This window comes from Argentina silus (genome assembly GCF_951799395.1).
Source record: "Argentina silus genome assembly, chromosome: X".
In the NCBI taxonomy this organism is placed as follows: Eukaryota; Metazoa; Chordata; class Actinopteri; order Argentiniformes; family Argentinidae; genus Argentina; species Argentina silus.
In genome coordinates, this window is record NC_139653.1 from 30,498,385 (window position 1) to 30,512,807 (window position 14,423).

Sequence of the window (14,423 nt, forward strand, 5' to 3'; positions counted from 1 at the left end):
GGGCAGGGCTGCGCAAAGAGCAGAGATCAATAAAGTTCAACTCTTGGCGAGAGTGGCAGAGTCGGATATTTTTGGTGACATATAGGAACTATTGAGAGGCCACGTTGGTAAAAATGACAACCATTATTGACTAATTTGGCCACGTCTTTTCTTCCCCTTGGTTTCACTAATATTGCCAAACAGCCTTTTGGACTTGCAATGACTACTACTGCAATGACAGTAACACTGATGTAATCAGGGTGACAGTGACACATTCAATAATCCTGCACACTGTTGCATCCCCCTCCCGTTCTCTCACACAAAGATTACCCTCCCCCATCAACATTACATACAGTGCCTATAGAAAGTCATCATACCCCTTTGAAATAGTTACTATATTTGTCGTACAGCCTGAAATCGAAACCCATTAAAAAAAACTTTTTCCAGCTTTATGTACAAATTTAGCCATACAACATCAAACTAATGAAAAAAAAGGCGACAGTTCTGAAAATCTATCAAAAATGAAAAACAAGAATAGCAGGGTTGGAAAAGTCATCAGTCCCCTGATTTAATACTTTGTAGAGCCACCTTTTGCTGCAATTACAGCCATCAATCTGTTTGGATATGTCTCTACTAGCTTTGCACACCTAGATTGGAGAATATTTGATCTAGGCAAGGTGTTGGTGGTGCCATACGCCTTCCACTTCTTAATGATGCTCTGAACGGTACTCAGAGGGATAGCTAAAGCCTTCGAAATCTTTTTGTAGCCTTCACTTAACTTGTGCCTTCCTACAACTTTATCCCGGAGGCCTTTTGAAAGTACTTTTCCAACCATGGTGAATTCATTGCAGAACCATGCACTTCTAGTCGTGGAATCCTCAAGAAACAGCTGGTTTTATTCTGAAGTAATCAAAACCACTACAATTGATGTCAGGCGGGGGGCAATTAGACTGGTGTTTGATCTGGAAGTTGATTGGTTGCACCTGAGCAAGTTTACAATGGTATACTCTAAGGGGCTGATCACTTAACCAAACCAGGTATTTCACTAATTAATTTTTTATAATTGTCCAGAATTTAAAAAAATATATATTTTCACTTTGATGATGAGGGTTATAATGTGTACATACAGCTCAAAAAAGTTAGATTTGATTTATTTTAATTTCTAGGGTGTAATGTGACAAAAGGTAAAGATTCCACAGGGTATGGTGACTTTCTATAGCCACTGTGAGCCTAACTTTGACTGAAGTCTGTGAATAGAGATGTGCCAAAAGTGAGATTTATTTTCCTTCATCTCTGTTGTTATGACACAGGTCTGTTTGCTACAGTTGAGAACAACTATCACCAGTAGGCTAGATTTTGTTTTTCGTTTAAACATGGAGCAAATAAAATAATGCAATGTAATGTTGTTTTGTGCACATATTTTTTTTTATCATAATGCCATTGCCTATTTGGGAGGTGCCGTTCAAGATTAGGCAGGATGATTATTTTTGTATTACTCATTCTTGCGAAATATACTTGTAACATCCCTTCCCCCAATAATTCCATTCAAATGTATTTGAGCAGAGTGGGAGTGAGTACGTGTTAATGTTAATGTGTTATAGTGTTAAACGCTCTTTGCTTTTTGAGTGCTGGGGGGGGGGGTGGTGTCCGGACAAATTGCCAAGGTGTTCACCTTACTATATGCTATTGGTGGTGCGCGTTGACATAGGCTCCTGCTAGATTGTAGTGCAGGTTTGGATGAGTTAGGATTGATTCTGACAAATATATGCAACGCTCTCGTGATCAGAGCTGTTTATCGAGCTGTTTATTGGGTGCACTCGGTTGAATCAGCTGTAGGCCTTGTGTCATTTATCATTCAATTCTTTTCACTCACACTAATCACTACATTATTCTCCAATCAAAAGTCACCAGAATTGCTTGTTTAACAGGTGATATGCAACATTTGCTCTGGGTCACAACATTTTAGGCAGCACCCCCTTGCGAAATATACTTCCTACAGTACGTCCCAGGACAAATTGCCAAAATCTGAGGGTGATCAGAGCTGTTTATTTGTTTTATTCTCGTCATTGCACATGGCATGTAAACATTTTTGATTGATTCATCAAAGTTTTCATTTCAGTGAAATACGTTCAGTGCCAGAGCACAAAATTACGAACTGCACTCTTTGCTTTGTGAGCACACTATGTGCTCACATACAGTAGCCTACTGCCGAAATGCTTATGTATAAGTATAATGAAATATACTTTGGGTGGCGCCCCCATTGAGCGTGTCTCCGCTTATAAATACCTGGGCATTTGGTTTGACAAAGACTTGATGTTCAGAAAACATACAGAGGAACTTAGATTTAAGATGGGCTTCTTTTATCGGAATAGATCTTACCTTTCCCTGAACAGCAGATAGCAGGTTGGGCAATCAACCTTCATGTCAGTGCTTGATTATGGTGATATCATCTACCAAAATGCAGCAGCCACTACTCTTAAACCTTTGGATGCTATCGACCATAGCGCCCTTCACTTTATCACAGGTGATAGTTTTAATATTCATCATTGCATACTTTATCAAAAGGTTGGCTGGACCTTGTTAAAGTCCCGTAGATCTCTTAATTACTCCCCTTTTGTGTATAAAGCCCTACTGCATAAACTCCCGGCTTACCTAATTATTGAAATTCAAGAGTCAGTTGCCTAAGTCATTCTCAGAGTTGGTTAACTCTTGAGGTTCCTCGGGTCTCCACTAAATTGAGTAAATCCGCTTTTAGTTATGGTGCACCTCACTGCTGGAAGAATCTACAAAAAACATTTCAGTTGGTTGTTCTGGTGCCGCTCGGGTAATTTAGGGTGTTGATTGAGGACCTCTTTGGTGAAGGATGTGATTGTTTCTCCTGATATATTGTGGTTTTATATGATGTATTGATTTCTGTATTTAACTGTGTTGTATTTTCTGTGTTGTTTTGTAATTGTATAGATTTTGTGGACAGGGTGCACCTGCAAAAGAGGCCTTGGTCTCAGTGTGCTTTCCCCTGTATAAATAAAGGTTAAATAAAATAAAAAGTCACCTGCAGAGAGGGGGGAGGGGGAGAGTAAGGTGGGTTGAGGAGTGAGAAAAATGTGGAAAACAGTTTCCTTGGGTCAGAGGCAGAAGACAGAATTTTGGAATGGTAGAAAGAAGCTTTAGCAGCAGACACAGAGGAGGAGAAATTAAGGAGGAGAGTGATAAGAGGTCATCAGTTTTCCTCCATTTCCTCTTGCTGCCTGAAGCCCCATTCTTTTTGCACGCAGGGATTCAGACAGAGATAGTCATAGTATGAAGAAGGCAGCATCAGTAGACAGAAGGGAGAATGATTCAGTAGAGGGTAGGGAGGATCTTGAGGAACAGAGAAAGAGAGAGATAGTTTGCATGTTGCGGCAGGTAGTAACAGTATGTATAGTTTGAGTGGATTTGAGGGGAAGGAAGGAGGACACAAAGTGATGGTCAGAAACCGGAAGAGGGGTAACAATAAGGTTGGAGGTGGAGCAGGACCTGGTGAATACAAGTTCAACCTTATTGCCTGCCTTATGAGTCGGAGGAGAGTGAGAAAGGGTAAGGTCAAAAAAGGAGAGAAGGTTAAGAAAGCCAGAAGAGTGAAACTTCTCTGATTTGATGTTGAAGTCATCCAGGAGAGTGAGTGGTGTTCCATCCTCAGGGAAGAAGCTGAGAAGGACATCCATCTCATCTAGGAAGTACCAAGCTGACCTGGTAGATAACAACAATGTGAAGTTTGTAACAGAAACAACATGAAATTCAAATGGGGACAGATGGACAGATCTGATAGAGAAAGAACATTAGATGTCCACTTAGGTGAGATGAGGAGCACAGCCTTGTGCCACAGCCTTGACCAGAAGGTCTAAGGGTCTGAGAAAAGGAGTGTGCAACGCAGAGGGATGCTGGAGTAGCCCTGTTCTCCGGTGTGATCCATGTCTCAGGGAGAGCCAGGAAATGGAGGGACTTAAATGAGACAAAGGCTGCGATTGCCTCTGCTTTCTGCACTGCTGACTGGCAGTTCCAGAGTCCTCCGGCAACAGCAAGGTCAAGACAGCTTGAGTGTGTAGGGTACCCCAGATTGGATTTGTTGCTGCGGTGAGGTGGAGTGCCTTGTCTATGTGCCCCACAGAAAGATGAAATAACAGGGATGGGTAGAAGACATCACAGTAGCAGACGTTAGATCGAAGGATTTAAAAAGCAAACCAAAATACAGCTAGCGCTGATGACAACAATACAGAAAGAAAATATTCAGCTGTGTGGCCCTTATCTCTGTCCTTCCCTGATGGACTCCCACAGATAGACTTCCTTGTCTTTGTGAGAAGAGAAGATGAGGGTGACGCTACAGCTGGTGCTGTCAGATCAGTGAAGCTTACAAGTGCAATTCACAAATTGCTGATTGCCTAGCCCCTCCCACCTACCAGCAGTCCTACAGACAGTAATTAGCCCACAAGCTACTGTACCAATCAAGAGCTTCAAACACAGCCAGATGGCCAATCAAAGCTAGAAATTACCCGGAAACTAGGTAGAAACTGACAAACTAACCAATCCCACCTATTCAACCAGAAACTGACAAAGTGAATAACCAATCACACTTAATTAAGGTACAAAATGAATTTCACTCAACCAATCCTGAAGACACAGATGATTCACAGATGATTCTACAACTATAGACAAATGTACACTATATGCTTATTCATCAGGGCAACTAACATTATACTCTAGAATTTCTGCAGTAAGTTAGATTGCAAGCATGTTTTTGTAATTTTGTCATTTACACTTAGTAGTGTCTGTACCTCCCTAGTATTATTATGATATTTCAGAACCATTGCATAAGGATTGGTCGGAAGGCTTTTGAGACGTTAATTCTGAGCTTAATACGTGCTCTGAATCCAAGTTAGAGACCATAGCAACCAGGATAGCATAAATGTCCTTAGGTATGGGATGTAATATTTTCATCATGGCTGAATGATTGATTGGTGCACCAGGGGTTTCCATGGTGTCACATTTCCATCTTTCTGAGACCTGTCAAATATAGCTATCATACAATTCCACCACTGATAGAGTATATAAAGACATTCTCTTTCTGCATGTGCAACCCATCTATCAGGAAGAGTCACAGGAGCACACCATCAACAAACAGTGATGAACAGCATTGCTCAGACACTAATCATAAAAATATAGTCTGGAAACCTGATTTGAATATACTGTATATGACATCATTCTGAGTGCCAGAGTTGGAGGTCATTGCTTTCAGAGACCCAAGTTCAAGAATTACAACAAATTGAAACGATAATGCTAAATATTATGAAAATGATAGAATACCAGTATCAACACATATTGCTTTACTATTATGCTTTACTTACTTCATGCCAATGTTGTATTTCCTTTCACAGTAACAATATCTAGTATGTTTATGCTTAATTATTAAGAGCACACGGTAGAACACTCATAATTGGTATATCAATGCAAAACATACTGTATACATGCATTATGTTTATACTGCCAGGATGCGTTTCTGTAGAAAGCATAGTTAACCCTCAACTAACCACTTCCCCCTAAGTCCTGTTCCAACTATCACATGGAGGAAGATGAATGGCAACATTCCCAAAAAGGCGAGGCTACGGAAGTCCCAGGCCGTACTGGAGATCCCTAACATCCAGCTGGAGGACTCAGGGGCTTATGAGTGCAAGGCTATGAACCCCAGGGGAGGCACAGCCTTCAAAGGCCATCTTCAGGTCTACAGTGAGTTTTGCCCTGTCCCTATATAATATTCGAGAACAGGGAAATGTCACCACGGTGCTGGTCAAAATTCCCCCATATCTGTTTGACAAAATCGGCCAAAAGCTTCTGGGCATACATAATGTATGGGCTTATATCTCATTACATTTGTTGGTTTGATTTTCCCTGGGGCCTGTTTCAGTCCGAAAAAAATTGCATATCAAATTAACATGGGGTCTCCACTGTGCCTCTATAGTGTCTATTGTTGCTCCAGTCGACTCGGTTTCAGCCTTCTTTTGTCCGTTTTAAAGATTATTGTTATTATTGGTATTCCAATAATCCATTGTTTGATCTAGACCATTCTCCAGCGATTTTCCCACTGACTATCTTATTGTGGTGTCGTGGAGACCTATTTATTACCTCTGTCTTATCTCCTCTTATCTGTGAAGCAATGACACTGACTTAGATCCAGAGTGAATTGTGTCATAAATAGTACCATATTGCCCTGATTTAAAATGGATGTTATGTCATACTTTTACAGAGGCTTCGTTTACAGTGGCTAGTTTAAGCACAGTATGGATCGTTATAAATGGTCTACTGAATATAAGTAGATATGGTATGCAGAAGTTAAAATGATTTTTTTCCACTCCAATCAAGTTTTTGTATTTGTTGCTATAAAAATAACATGTTGAATTGTAGTTTTTCTTTTATGTATTGATATGCACACATACATAAAATGTTTTCATTATTTTCCATTGTACTCTTGACCCAGTCAAATTCATAAAGTATAAAAACAAACCTGATGTAATAAAAACTGTCTTGCTACAGTATGATACTGTCTTGTTGAAAGTAACTGAAGCCATGCAAAGTCACATGCTGTAGATTATCCCATGTGAGGGGCCAGCTCAGAGGGTTTGGCATTAATGTGCTGTCAGAGTGACACTTCCTCCTGGCCAATATGACATGCAGCAGTCCTCCATTGAGCTACTGCCGCTGGTAAGCCAGGCACGTTCTCTTCTACTCTTTGCATATGGCACCTTAGTCAAGAAATTCCCTCTCAAAATGAAAAATTAGGGTGACCTACATAAATAACATTCAGCATGTAGCTGCTACAAATTAGGCTCCCTTTTCCCTCTGTGATGTATAGAGAATGGGAGCTGCCAGGCAGTCCACAGCCTCGGAAGATGTCCTCCCAAGGATGTGTAGGGGAGTGGGGGGGAGAGTTAGAGAGCAGGCACCCAAGCAGAGAGGTTTATGACCATGGGCAGGGGTAGTAACTCAAGGAGGTGCTGCCTTTAGTAGAGGTTACTCAAGCCGTTCCTCTCTCATCGACTGGCCATAGGATATCAACTGAGACCAAAATCCTGAATTGACCCTGTTTAAATCAAGTTCACTATGCACAATTAATCTTATCTTATACTGCTTATCTCAGTATATGGGAGGTACCGGCAAAATATGGTCTGATTTGAGAGGCCAACAAAAATGTCTAGTGGAGCTTTTTTGTCAAACACATTTTCAAGTCAATAATCGAGTAGTGTTGCGTGTTGCTGCCACACTGACATTTGAAAACCTACATGCTATGTTTTCATACAGCAGCCGTGCATCTCCTTGTAAACAACTAACATATTATTTTTTAACAGCCTACCCACAATGGATCAGCATGATAAATGACACCCAACTGGATAGTGGAGAGCAGCTCCAGTGGGAGTGCAAAGCCATGGGGAAGCCCAGACCCACCTACCGCTGGCTCCGTAATGGGGCCCCCCTCACCCCCCAGGTACTCACTATCACACCCAACATCCCATACAAAGAAACATAGGGACCATCTTATCTCAATATACCAGTAACGCTACTAGAGTATAGACGTTTACAATAGAAAAAACATTTGCCATGGAAGTTGTACAGTATTTATTTTTTGTAAATTTACTAATACTTTACATTTACTAACTAATTTACTATTTAAATATATGTTTGATTGATTGCCCGTTTGGTTTGGTTATGTATTATATGTTTGCCAAATATTGTGTTTTGATCTTATGCAACTGATAAAATGTGTTATTTTTGTTACAGAGCAGAGTGGAAACAGTTAATGGAGAACTGATCATCCAAAAGGTGCAGCAGGCGGATTCTGGAATGTATCAGTGCATTGCAGAAAATAAATATGGTGCCATTTACTCCAGTGCAGAGCTCAAGATTTTAGGTGTGTATTTACAATTCAGTTGTTGCTGAATTAGATCTGAGACTACAGTTTGTTCACATGTACAGTGCGGTTTGTCAATGTTTCTATTGAAAATTCAGACATGGAAAAGCATCATTGCCATCCCTAGTTTGCTTGTCGTGGAAATGGGGGTCTGTTCACGGTTGGATAATGCTGTACAAAAAATAACGTAATCGGCTTGTAGTACAAAATAGCTTTTGTGGTGAATCTAAAATGACCCATTTGTAAGCATAGGTAGGTTTGCGTCTTGACACTCTTTAAACAATGAAACTGGCTTGTGACACTTTATAGGGAAGAGAGATAGAAATGTAAGAGTAGAAAACAAAAACTTGAGATGTGCTGATTAGCAATCAATCGTCCTTGATTGTACCTAAACAGTTGAAGGACCCTTGTTGTGATATTCAATGAGGTGTCTGTATGGATCAAGTTGAAGACAGCACATACTGTAGTTTGTCCCTATTTTAGGGTGCAATGAAACACAGTGACTTAGAGGAAGGTTGTCTACTCAAAGAGAAAGACAAAACGAGAAAGATGTTGAGGATTTCTCTATCCTTGATGTTAATGACTAAACCACTTTACAAAATAGTACAAAATATTCAGATTATGAACTTTGAACCCGCTAATAATTTCCAGCAGGTATTATCATGTAAGGTTTGTAATTACAAAATGGTATTGTTCATCATAACAGCATATCATTTCCACCTCATTTGCCTGTCAAAATATGTAAAATTGCTTATGTTGCACATGAAGCATGTCATCTATATCTGTATTCCTGCAGAATTCACTGACTGAATATTGACCACATGACAAAAGCACAGAATTGCATCTTCTTGGCAGCTTGGTTGTCATGTACAGTATGCAAAACACACATTTGCATACTGAAATCAGAGGATGCGATCATTGTAATGCATGGAATGGAATGAGGAATACCATACAGTATGCAAATGTATGGTTTACCTCCACCAGCCTCCACTGATGTATGTGTGGTCTGCCTATAGCAAGAAACATTTTGTATGTACTGTACAAGAGTAGTTCTTTAGAAACACATAGTTGTCACAGTAACTGAATCCTGAGGCCTTAAATAAAGGACAGAGGCCTCAGACTGTACCTCTTGCCAGCAACTCTCTGTAGATACAGTACACTCATTTTCTCCCTGTCAGCTCCAATACTAGGACAGATCTGGTGACACATGTGTTCCCCTTTCCTCCTTTCCTGTGGGTCATTTTGATTTACAGTCTGCATTATGTGCCCTTGGTTCTTCAGAGGAAACCCATCACATTTAGAAAGTATGAATGCAAACCAATGAACATTGCAATGTGCTGTAATGTGACAATAGTTTTGAGCTGTTTCCCAAACCTAACTAATTTTCTAAATATGTTTATGAATGATGTGTTAGCATTTGGCATTCTGAGACGAATGCAAAAAAAGCAATGGCAATTACATGATTAGATTAGATTGTCTAAAAAAGAGTGTGTTTGAGCACTGTAGCCCTAGATTCTGATAATGTTTATGTAAGATGACTAGAAGGCACCTTCCCCCCTTCCTGGAACAACGGTCAAAATAATATTTGAATGCTGGTGATGAATGTTCTCGTAACTATGTCCCCCAGGCATCCCTTTACCAGTGGCTTGTGTCCTTTGTGAGATGCCACAAGCAAAAACTATCAGTACAGATTAGATGGCTAATGACACCACACAGATGAGCGATCACTGGAGGCTCATTCTGATTAAAACAAACACACACACACGCACAGCCACAAGTGCTCTTTCTCCTGTTTTCATGTCTTAGGGGAGCCATGCCACTGTCAGAGGTCTGTCAGAGGTCTGTCACATCTGGGAGACAAGCAGGAGTACAGTGGGGATAGGGGCTGGCCAGTAGCCTGGGCTTGAAATGTCATCATCTCTAATGTCACCTTCAAAGCATCACTCAGCATTTGAATAACTAGTCTTGACAAAGCCTTGAAGCTTATATATGGCCCCAGTCTCCAACACAGTTGTATAGACAGAGTGCTATTGTTTTATAGGCAGAATTATGTCTGATTTGATCAGCTGAGTTTTGGCTCCAGCAGCATTTGAGTCATCAGATGTGTCAGCCTACTGAATGATTCCCTCTAGACAGTGTACGTTTTTTAACAGTAATTATCTCTAAATGCTAACATTGAAGAGTTGAATTATTGTCATCCTTTAGCCTGAAAATGTTTTATTTCTTTTAGACACTTCAGCATTCCTTAAACCAGCTAATTATGACAACATCATTCTTACAGGCATACAGTGCATGCCAATATAGACTATGAGTTTGCTTCAGATATCTGATATTGCTTTGCATAACTCAGAATAATGTATGTAAGTAACCAGTTGTTTACGACCAGCTAATAATAGTAGTTAAATGAAATACACATAGTCATCATTTCAGAAGAGGAATATTAAATTATTAGATCATTTTGAAACATTATGGGTGTCTCTTTTACAGCGTTGGCCCCTGTCTTTAACCCCAATCCTCTCCGGATTATTGCCACACTGGGAAAGGATGTGTCCTTGGAGTGCAAGCCAAGAGCATCTCCAAAACCCAGGGTAACATGGAGGAGAGGAGACAGGAGGATACAGCCCAATACGAGGTATGTACACTGAAATCATGATGAACAATATGTACTGTACTTTTTAACTAGAGGTTACAAATGTAACCTAGGTTCTCTGAAGGAGATGAGGGAGACCCCTAACTGTGGGACAAACACTCTTGTGTACCTTTTGCTGAAGATCCCTATACAATCATGCTTGCAAGCAGACTGCCCCACCTACCACTCGTCCTAAATTATTTTGACTATTGACTATACATTAACAATATTGGATTATTTGTAAATAATTGTAACCTGCATCTATATGCCGATGACACTACTGTATATGCTATTGCCCCCATGATTGACCTGGTGCTGCATTCGCTGTCCTGCAGAGAGCAATTGTTGGGGTGAGGTTGGTGCAGATTGTGCAGTCAATCTTCATGCCAAGTGCTTGATTATGGCGATATCATCTACCAAAATGTGACTCTTAAATCTTTGGATGCCATCTACCATAGCTTTGCTTTATTACAGGTGACAGTTTTAATACTCATTATTGTATACTTTATCAAAAGGTTGGCTGGACCTCGTTAAAGTCCCGTAGATTTCTTCATTACCCCCTTTTTGTGTATAAAGCCCTACTGCATAAACTCCCGGCTTACCTAACCTCATTATTGAAATTTAAGAACACAAATGACCTAACTTGTTCTCAGAGATGGTTAACTCTTGAGGTTCCTCGGGTCTCCACAGAATTGAGTAAATCCGCATTTAGTTATGGTGCACCTCACTGCTGGGGCAATCTACAAAAAACATTTCAGTTGGTTGTTTTGGTGCCGCTCGGGTAATTTAAGGTGTTGATTGAGGACCTCTTTGGTGAAGGATGTGATTGTTTCTCCTGATATATTGTGGTTTTATATGATGTATTGATTGTATTTAACTGTTGTATTTTTTAATGTGTTGTTTTGTAATTGTATAGATTCTGTGGCACCTGCAACAGAGGCCTTGATCTCAGTGTGTTTCTTATGTATAAATAAAGGTTAAATATTGTTTGTAATGTAGGCTAATGTATTGTTATTGAATGTAATGTATTACTAATGTAATGCAATGTCATTTTAATGTAATGTCAGCAGGGTTCCCCTGAAAAAGAGACCTTGGTCTCAGTGGGACATCTCTGTGTAAATAAAGGTTTAATAATATATAAGACCTAGCAAGCGCGCCCGTTTTAGCAAACCACTCTTCACAAGCACAGCACAACAGGGGCAATGATATGAGGGTCTCCCTCATCTCCTTCAGGGGACCTGGGTTACAAATTTCTCTATCAGTCGACTCGGTTCAACCGCTCACTATGGGACCCTGCAAAATGCCCAGATTGCCTGGTCCGAACTGGAAATCTGTATGGACACTAGAATGTACCCTGTCTGTATCACACAGTCTCCAAACCATTACTAAAAACAGTGTGTGCCACAGAGGGAAATCTCAGAAACCTTTTGTGTCGGACCTTGGCCTGGGGTGGCTCAACTGTCGGGAGTGATCTCTCTTGAAGGTGGGGGGAGGTCACAATCTGGCTTGGGAAGGGCCTGTTCTTTGACGTCGAAGAAGTCCTCCTTGTCCCTTTTCCTCAACTCGACCCTGGACTTGAGATTGTCATGGGCCATCCCAAACAGACCAGCCAGGTTGATGGGCCCGACGAAGATGTCCCGGTGCTCCTTGTTAGAAATGCGGGACATGGCTAGCCAGAAGACTCACTTTCCCACCACCGAGAGACCCATCACCCTTCCAACGGACTGTGCTGTGGCCTTGATGGTGCGGGTCACGTGGTGCATGGAGGTGGAGCTCCATGAGCTTATCCATGTTGCTTCCGGGCCCTTGGCCTCGGATATGTTGTGTGCGAAACGAGGTGAGAAAATATTTGCTTGTACAACTTGCAGCATTGTTGATTGATGTTTTGAAGTCATCCACTGTATGTAGAATGAGTGAGGGTAAGAATGTTGTAGTAAGTAAGCACTGTGCATACTAGCTAACTCCTGTATATTCTACAGTACCACCATGATTAATTGGTATGCTGCATGTTGCAATGTGTGAAGTGTTGTTAGGGGTAGGGAATTGTAAATGTAAATGTTTTTCTGTATACATTGTGTTCCCAATGAATGACTTCCAGAGTGGCACAAAAGGGAATCATTTTATCCAAGAAAGTTATACCAAGTTGTAATAGAGCTTATTTCCCCCAAGATAAAGTCCCAGGACAGTTTAAAAGGTAAACCCCACTTTATTATTTTTCCGGTTCAGAGCCCCAAAAGGAATTTGTTTACATGTTTTTACAAGTCACTATCTAATTACAGTAACTGAAATTAAGTGTCATCGTTCAAACAAAACACATCAAATAGTGGCAAGGCTCTTGAGGCATTTTTTTCCTTCTCAGGGATGGTTTAGACCCAGTGATTGCATATGAGTTTCTTATGCAGTTGAATGCATAATTGTTACGTTCCACGTAGGTTTGTCTGTTCTGTTTTCCCTTATAGGGCGACATCACCACTCCCATTTGCTGCACCTGCTACCAATCATCCTAATCACCTGCCATCCCAGTCCGGCCCCAATCAACTCCCTTCATTTTAGTATTTAAGCTGTGTGTTTCATGCCAGTCGCTCTCTTCATGAGCTCATGCTATGTTGTGACACATTGATGTTCTTGGCCCCACTGACACTTGTTTCCCCCTACTGTGTGTGTGTGTGTGTGTGTGTGTGTGTGTGTGTGTGTGTGTGTGTGTGTGTGTGTGTGTGTGTGTGTGTGTGTGTGTGTGTGTGTGTGTGTGTGTGTGTGTGTGTGTGTGTGTGTGTGTGTGTGTGTGTGTGTGTGTGTGTGTGTGTGTGTGTGTGAGAGAGAGAGAGAGAGAGAGAGAGAGAGAGAGATCCAGGCCCAGGCCCTGGGGCAGGTAAGACAGAGGCCTCTATACTCTCACACGTAAGTGGAACTATTGTCTAGATACACTAGGAAAGGGGTGGTTGCCAACCATGTACATTTTGATGTCCTTGGTTAGAGTAGTTTAGTTAGTCAGATAGGCAGTATTTTGAGTTGTGGATTTTTAGTTAGGGTCAGTTAATAGCCTCTCCTAACTCTCCTAGATTTTTGTTACTTTCTTTTCTTTGGCAACATCTGTGTCCCCTTGGCCTGTGGGCTGCTAGTGTTGTGTGTGTCCGTTGTGTTGTGTGTACACTGCCCGTACACCCCCCCCCCCCTATTATTTACAATATACCACTATTTGAGTTCACTCCATCCTTGTCTGGTCTCCTTTATTTCACACCAACGCGCTCAAGATTCCTGCCTAAAGTTGGTCAAATCTGTTACGCACTTCCCTTTTACCCTAGACACAACTGAGTCGTAACAATAATATTTTATGAAAAACAACTCTGCAGTGCTTCAGAAGGGGATGTGCAGGGTTCTGGTGCATCCATCTGAGTGAGCAACAGTGGAATTATCAGTCAGATGCAGTGTGAGGGATCAAGACCTTTGTTTATCAGCCCAGATTCAGCAACTTATTCAACTCCTTAGTCACAAGGACAGCCATTTGATAATCAATCCGGGTGATTTGTATCCCTCCCTCACAAATTGCTCTGGCAAATGTTGTTGTGAAATTATGGGCTGTCAAAACATTACCACTGTCTGTAAGCTATATATTAACTACCCCTTTCATTCCTTAATAAACATACATACAGTGCCCTGCGAAAGTAATGGGACAGTGAAGCATTTTTTTCTTCTTTTGCCTCTACACTCCAAATGTTTGAGATCAAACAATTACTGTGAGGTTAAAGTAGGGATTCTCAGCTTTTATTTGAGGGTATTTGTGTACATATTGGTTTTACCATTCAGACATGTTATTAAAAAACACGTTTTAGACATAGTCCCCCTATTTTAGACCACCAAAAGTGATGGGACAGATTCATT

General features: G+C 41.0%; 1 protein-coding gene across 1 annotated transcript in view; it reads left to right on the forward strand.

Annotated features, from left to right (window-relative positions):
- cntn5 (contactin 5) overlaps positions 1-14,423 on the forward strand; it is a gene marked incomplete at its 3' end in the record, with an annotated part of 142,834 nt that overhangs the window by 84,721 nt on the left and 43,690 nt on the right. Inside the window, exons 8-11 of the mRNA XM_083695117.1 lie at positions 5,558-5,739; positions 7,356-7,492; positions 7,786-7,915; positions 10,403-10,547. Coding sequence (XP_083551243.1) covers positions 5,558-5,739; positions 7,356-7,492; positions 7,786-7,915; positions 10,403-10,547 — 594 coding nt within the window. The remainder of the gene's footprint in view (positions 1-5,557; positions 5,740-7,355; positions 7,493-7,785; positions 7,916-10,402; positions 10,548-14,423) is intronic.